This window comes from Papaver somniferum, chromosome 4 (genome assembly GCF_003573695.1).
Source record: "Papaver somniferum cultivar HN1 chromosome 4, ASM357369v1, whole genome shotgun sequence".
NCBI classification, from domain to species: domain Eukaryota; kingdom Viridiplantae; phylum Streptophyta; class Magnoliopsida; order Ranunculales; family Papaveraceae; genus Papaver; species Papaver somniferum.
In genome coordinates this window covers 51629994-51637644 of record NC_039361.1, presented here as the reverse complement: position 1 = coordinate 51637644, position 7651 = coordinate 51629994, and the positions used below count along the sequence as shown (strand labels likewise).

The 7651-nt window shown below is 37.3% G+C and overlaps 1 protein-coding gene across 2 annotated transcripts; it reads left to right on the top strand.

Annotated features, from left to right (window-relative positions):
- Window positions 1-1766: 1766 nt before the first annotated feature.
- LOC113275469 (G-type lectin S-receptor-like serine/threonine-protein kinase At1g11300) lies at window positions 1767-6015 on the top strand. Of its 2 annotated transcripts, XM_026524974.1 has the most exons (9): window positions 1767-1915; window positions 2012-2146; window positions 3010-3927; window positions 4061-4168; window positions 4255-4439; window positions 4542-4752; window positions 4923-5160; window positions 5278-5428; window positions 5554-6015. In XM_026524974.1, the coding sequence occupies exons 3-9, from the start codon at window positions 3111-3113 to the stop codon at window positions 5863-5865; spliced, it is 2022 nt and encodes a 673-aa protein (XP_026380759.1). In that variant the 5' UTR covers window positions 1767-1915; window positions 2012-2146; window positions 3010-3110; the 3' UTR covers window positions 5866-6015. The 2 variants fall into 2 exon arrangements, with proteins under 2 accessions (XP_026380759.1, XP_026380758.1); XM_026524973.1 differs by lacking the exons at window positions 1767-1915; window positions 2012-2146 and having other exon boundaries at window positions 2176-3927.
- The last annotated feature ends 1636 nt before the right edge of the window (window positions 6016-7651 follow it).

The following is a 7651-nucleotide window of genomic DNA, read 5'->3' as shown; positions in this document are numbered from 1 at the left end:
AAACTAGGAAAAAGAAATCCTATTAGGAATTATAATAGGAAATAGAGAACTTATACCAATGTTTTTCCTATAATTTGGTAACGCCATAAACACCCAAGATGACTGGACATGGTGCTGCCGGATGAAAGTTGCTCCAACAATAATTTTTCGGGTTATTTAACGTTTGGTACCCAGCAAATGTCCAACACCTAACTTTGGTACCCAATATTTGAAATATTAAGGGTTGGTACCTAAACTTGTTAAGGACAGTCAAGTCAAACCGTTGACTTGACAAATCAAATATTATTTTTAAAACCTGAAAATATCCATTGATCTGACGGTCCTAAACAAAAATCCAACATCAACATTTTTTACCAGCCTTCGCCAACGCCAGACTAAATAAGATATACAGTAGTTAAGGTTGACGAATAGAATTGGGGATTCAAGTAATTTCCGTGCTCGATTTGTTTAGTTAGTCTTAGGATTTTCATTTGGATCTATACATTATCCAAGTTCTACATGATTCAATTTGGTGATTAACCTCTTTTTCATCACTACAATAATTCTTCACTGCAACAATAGATTCTTATTAAAAATTCCCCGAGAGTAATTGTCCTTTTGTTTTTGATTCTTATTAGAAATTCCCCAAGAGTAATTGTCCTTTTGTTTTTCTGTTCGAATTATGGTTCATTGTTGGTGATTGGTGGTTTGAATGAAAAATTGGGGAAGAGTCGTGCATGTGAAATGGTGGCGTTACTCATGTAATGAGTTTCTTCTTTTATGTTAATATTCTGGAAGTTGGCCATTTGTTTTAGCTATGAACGAAGTAGATTCATGATGCGATACAGAGTTTCAATGGGATTAGAAGTTGGGTGGTGCTGGATTCGAGTTAGAAGTTCGTACAAGACAAATTGGTTGGATTGTGAATGGGTTTCGCTTTGGAGATTTAGGGAAGATTGTAAATCAAGTGGTAACTGGAAACACGGATTTACAAGCACTATTGCATGTTGATTTATTATGTGTGAATGGTTAAAATGAATGTAATTATTTTCGGGAAGGAAATCATAGGGAATAGATTAGAGATCATCAGAATGTTGCATCTCCTCACAACTAAAAATATGCACAGCAGATGCTTGACAAAATGCCTGAACAACTTGTATTGTTCCACCAGGTTCGCAACGGGTTTGAGTTGGATTTGATACCGAGAGAAAGCTGGTGTTGTTAACAGGGGAACATATGAGCTAATTCTGTTGTGGGCTGAAGGTAGTGGTGAATGGATTTGAGTCTACAACGATTTGAGAAGGCATTGGTGGTGATGTTGGGGATGGTATGAGCTGAGAATGACAAGGTTGCTATCTAATAGTTCTGATAGATGTTGTTGCCATGGATGTGTGGGTATTTTGTGGGTATTTTGATGAGTGAGTGACGAGAATTGAAAACTGACTAAAAGATTGAGTTAGTAAAGGATTTGGGGCGGTGGTTCGAGACCGAGCAACATAAAGAGAATGAGGAGAGCAATAGAACGAGAGTGAGGAAAAAGATGGTTATTGTGAAGGATAAAATCGTCAAAATCAATTTTATATTTTAATGAAAATTAGAATAAATAAAAATAATTTGGTCAAATAGAGTATTTAATGGTGGTTAACGGTCAACGTCTGGTCAAGATACCGGTCCTTAATATTTCAAATGTTGGGTACCAAAATTAGGTGTTGGACATTTGCTGGGTATCGAATGTTAAATAACCCTAATTTTTCCCCTATTCACACCCAAATCAGTGCGCACGCACATAGAACATCAAAAGGTAACGATTGTATCAAACATTTCAAAAATCTCAAAATCAGAGAAAATAATCAACCCCAGAATCAACAAATCCCCTCAAAAAAAAAACCCAAATTTCTGCAGAATCAATCAAACCCAGATGTGGAACGAGAGAGAAGTGAATGACTAACCTGTGTTTATTTATATATTTAATTAAATCAAGCGCATTTGTAAACTAAAATTGCGAGGCTAACAAAATTTCTGTGTAATGCAGGTTTTTGATCTCTGGGTTGTAAAGCTTCATGTATTTCTCAATTGCGAGGCTAACAAAATTTCTGTTCCCAAGCTTCATCAGTTTGGGAACAGAACAAGAAATGTCATAGAACTGTGGTGAAATTCGTATTGTTTGGTATGTTTATGCATCTTGGTTCTTCGAAATTCTTGTTTTTTAACATTTGAAAGCAACTTTTGAACATTTATTTTCAACTCAAGTAGTCTCTTCCCAAACTGATGAAGCTTATCACTGATGAGTGTGACTGGATGTGGAACCATAGCTTTATTGATTATTTGGTTTCTAATCTAAGCTGCGGTAATTTGACTTCTTGGATCCAATGGATATCAACTGAGTATATCTAATCAGAAGAATTTCCAGGAACCTTTCTATGTTGCAGGTCAAATAGTGCAAAATTGAAAGAGATAAAAGAAACATGTGTATTAGTTTTTCCCTCTCATTCACTTGGACAGAGTTCCATGTTGGAAAGTAAAAGTCCACCTTCGGAATACTATTCTTCACATTTATAGGCCTATTAGTTGAACTTGAGCTTTTCTCATTTTCAATAAATTAGAGGGTTTAGTATCGGTTCGTTCGTTATTTTGTTGCTAGTACAATGAGCACTGCACTTTTACCATTTTTTGTCCTCTCACTAATTTTATCATTTGCTTTACACAAATCCTGCTCTGCAATTGGTAACAACACCATTATAGTAGCTCAATCTGTTGTTGACGGTGAAACTATAACTTCTTCCGCCGATGGGATCTTCAAACTTGGCTTCTTTAGCCCTTCTAATTCTAGCAGTCGTTATGTCGGAATTTGGTATAATAACATTCCAGAACAGACCATTGTATGGGTTGCCAACAGAGATAACCCACTAAAAGATTCATCTGGAAGTTTAAGTATAACCAGGGATGGGAATCTTGTGGTTTTGGATGGGCGGGGGATGGTTCTATGGAGTACTAATCTTACTAATATTGCCTCTAATAATACAATGGCAGAGTTGCTGGATACAGGGAATCTGATTTTGCGGGATGTGGAAGATGAGGAAAAGATTGTATGGCAGAGCTTCGAAAACCCCACAGACACATTCCTGGCAACGATGATGCTTGGTGGCAGCAGGAGAACTGGCAAGAGACAAGTTCTTACATCATGGAAAAGTGAGTCTGATCCTTCAACTGGCATCTTTTATCTTGGGCTAGAGCTTACAGACATTCCTCAGCTGGTAATTTGGAATGGATCTAAACGGCATTGGCGTAGTGGTCCGTGGAACAATAAAAACTTCATTGGCACCCCCTCAATGCCGTCTGCTTATTCAAATGGATTCTTTATTAGCAATGATGATCCAGAAGACAATGTCTATTTCAGCTTCAAATTTACAGACAATAGTGGCAGAAGATTTGCTCTGAGTCATCTTGGGGAAACATTTGGAGAGGCTTTGATTGATAACAAATGGAAGCGATTTTGGTCCACCAATAAGAATAAAGAGTGTGATGTCTACGGGAAGTGCGGTCCTTTTGGAAGCTGTAATATTTTGGAATCACCAATTTGTAGTTGTTTGAGAGGGTATATTCCCAGGTTTAACGATGAATGGAGCAAGGGAAATTGGTCAGGTGGGTGCTTGAGAAAGAGCAAACTCAAGTGCGAGAAAAATGAAACTGGTGATGGTAACAAAGGGGTGAAAGAAGATGGTTTCATAGCGATGAATAATATGAAAGTTCCTGACTTTGCTTATTGGCTAGGGAGTTCCTTGGATGTCAAAAAGTGTGAGCAGGAATGTTTAAACAATTGTTCATGTTTAGCTTATTGGCATGATAGTGGTGTTGGGTGCTTGACATGGAGTGGAAATTTGGTTGACGTCTCCAAGTTCTCTGAAGGTGGGGTTGATCTTAACATTCGAGTAGCTCACTCAGAACTCGGTAAGCAGAAGAATTTCTATTGGCTGGTTTATATACAATCTGAATCACATGGAGTAGCTGAATTTGAATAGTAAAGGTGTCGACTTACAAAGGGTAGAGAGAAATTCTAACCTCTTCTTTTTTGGAAATGCAGATAGGAAGAAGAATACAAAGGCAATTCTCATAGCCAGTGTCCTTAGTGGAGCATTTGTAATCGGTGGGTGCACATATCTCTGTTGGAGGTGGATGACAACACAAAAAGGTACTAATGCTTAACTTTTAGCTTTAAAATGCCTGGAACATACAATCTTTGCCAGAACATGAACTTACAGTTCAGTATCAAACCAGGAAAGCAAAAGAAAGACATGGAAACTTCATTATTCCAGAAGGACTACGAATCTTCGGATCCAAATATGCTTACTGCAGATAATCCAGATCTTAATTTTTTCAAATATGAGACTCTAGCTATTGCTACAAACAATTTCATCGGAGCTAATAAGCTTGGCGCAGGAGGTTTTGGTCCAGTGTACAAGGTAGATTCTTGTTCTTGGACTTTCTGATTTAACATTATAAGCTGACAATGATTTAACCTGCTATTTTCCAAGCTGGCAATGACTTTACCTGCTTATTTCTAGGGAACATTAGCGGATGGGCAAGAAATAGCAGTAAAAAGGCTTTCGAAGGGCTCTGTACAAGGTTTAGAGGAGTTTACGAATGAAGTTATAGTGATCTTAAAACTCCAGCACAGGAATCTCGTTAGGCTGTTGGGTTGTTGTGTCGAAGGGGATGAAAAGATGCTGATATATGAGTACATGCCTAATAAGAGCTTGGATGCTTATCTTTTCGGTATGAAATTCTCTACCAATTCCAGTCATTCAAGAATTTATTTTCAGTCATTCATCAACTGCTTTACAGGAAAATACGTTTAATGCTTGATAATATTATGTTGCTCAGCAACCAAATTCTTCTTTTCATACAAGTTGTATTTCTTATCAACTCGTTATACTGTGTATCAGACCCCGCAAAACGAGCACTTTTGGACTGGAGAAAGCGATTCCAGATTATCGAGGGAATAAGTCGAGGGACTCTCTATCTTCATAGAGATTCTAGATTAAGAGTGATTCATAGAGATCTGAAGGCTAGTAACATTTTGTTGGATGAACAGTTGCATCCAAAAATCTCAGACTTTGGTATGGCAAGGATATTTGGTGGCAATGAACTAGAAGCAAATACTATAAGGGTCGTCGGTACATAGTAAGTAGTAATTCTTTAAGTCACCATCTTTATTATATTGCTAGTTTTTGTTTTCAACCTTTTAAAGAATTCCAATTTGTATTCTCATTCCATGCTCTAAAAATACTGTAAATGCAGTGGATATATGCCTCCTGAGTACGTTATGGAAGGACAATTTTCAGAGAAATCTGATGTTTTCAGTTTCGGAGTGTTGCTATTGGAGATTGTGAGTGGAAAGAGAAATAGTATTTTTTACTATGAGGAGACGCCGTTAAGCTTGTCGGGATATGTAGGTTCCTGGTTTAGTCTCAGTTACTTCATCTATTGTTCACTCTCATTCTTTAAGCTAATTTATATATATGTGAGCTTCCCTTTAACGCCTAAACAGCTGATAGTTTTGTGTTATCATTTCAGGCATGGCAATTGTGGAATGAACAGAAGTTGCAATCTTTTATTGACCCATCTTTGTTGTCTGAGCCACTTTTCGAGGCCGAAATTTTGAGATGCATCCATGTGGGGTTGCCGTGTGTTCAAGATTTCGCAAAAGACAGACCGAATATGTCTACCACACTCTCGATGCTTGTTAGTGAAATTGCAGCTTTGCCTAACCCAAAACAACCTGCATTTATGGAACGACGGATCTCTACAAACTCAAATTTGCCCGCGAAGAGCCAAAATGCATGGTCTATAAACAACTTGAGTATAACGAATGTCGAGGGCCGTTAAAGTAGCAATACCATACATTTAGGCATTTGCTTGTATATTTTGGAGTATTTTGAAATACTGTCCATTCCTTGAAATGTAATTACTGACCGATATGTGCATGCAAATTTGAACCATGTCTGATCCAAAATGTTATGTTATTGGTTAAGTTTGTTCATACACTCTATTGATCAATTTGCTTATTGCTTCATTCATTTCCATTTATATATTGCCAGAAAACCTCAAATCTCATAGACTTTTGCTATTGGCTTCATAACTTGCCAACTAGGCCTATATTGCATTCAGTAAAGACTTGCACCCTTCTGTAACTCAAAAATAACACTAGATTCAACTCTTGGACTTGCTATAATAGGATACTTGAACTTGTAAATCAGATGACTATTGCAAAAGGAGTAAATATATATATCTAGAATGAAAGCTGAAAATTCACATGATCTTCATTGTAGACATCTCAAACACATAACCACAGAGGTTCACAAACAGATATAAGAAAATGGCCCTAATTAGTGGTTATGTGAGAGTATAATAATCTTGAGAGTATTATTCTAGCTGTAACAAGTCATATGCTTATTACAGTTCGTTATTCTCTCAAGATTCGAGAAGAAGAAATGTTACGAGTATTCTGAGTTTTTAAGGAAGAGATTCACACATTTGCAAGTGTTCAATACAATCATAACCACTTTGCCTCTGGCTTTGAGTGAATTGTCTCTGAAAAGGGGATGACTTTGGATACTGACGAATGTCCTCGAACCTCTTTCTCTTAAGATCATAAGAGACGATCTGTCTTGGTGAACGTGTGAACACCTTCAACGCTTCTTCATCTTCGTCGTCACCTTTCTCAAGCGACAATATACTAATTGGGCCTGATAACTCATCTGAGTTGAATACATATTTCTTTTGCCACCCTTGGTGATCAACCTCCATCTCGAATATATCGAATATACGAGTTCTAGTACGTATTGGCTGTGCACTTTGAACCAGGTACATATGACCCATGAACACTCCAAAATACATTACAAAATCCGCTCTCCTTTCATCGTCATTGTCGTCAATCGGATTAAATGGTAATGTTTTCAGCACCTGCTCCTCGATATTAAAGTATACCAAATCCCAGTTCTCACGATTAAACCAGTTCAAACAACCATCCCATAGAAGACCAGGGGAACGAAATACATCATTATTCGTGTCAAAATTACCTTCACAAAGTCTCCAACATTTTGTTTCGGAAGAGTAAATTTCAAACCTAGAACCCCAAATAAGTACAATCTTATAATCAAGTGACTTAAGTGGATTGAAGACCAAACTAAAACTTCTCAGATAAGCATACTTTTTCCTATAATTTTCTGGTGTGTGTTGTGCGGTAGAAGGATTATAAACAACTATAGTTTTGCTTGTTCTTGAGACCTTGGACATATTCACGCACAGAAGTAGGCCATTACGAGAGTCTTTAATCATCAAATCATAATAACAATCAACACTCATGACTTCATGATCAACAATACGATTAGTGACCATTTCTTTATTGGGCCAAATAAGTTCATATTGTTGGCCATGTTCTTCATCAAGAGACAAAAACAAACCAGATCTAGAAAGAACTGACATTGGTATTGCAAAAAGAAAATATTTCTCTCGCAGCTTTACAGACACACCGGGTTGATCTATATAACCACCAACCAACAGATAAGAGAGACAGACCATAGAGAACAGAGCAGATGTCTAACGGAAAGGTAAACGGAAAAGTAAATACAGACGGAAACGTTAACAGACTCAGGTAAAGAAGGTGTAAACA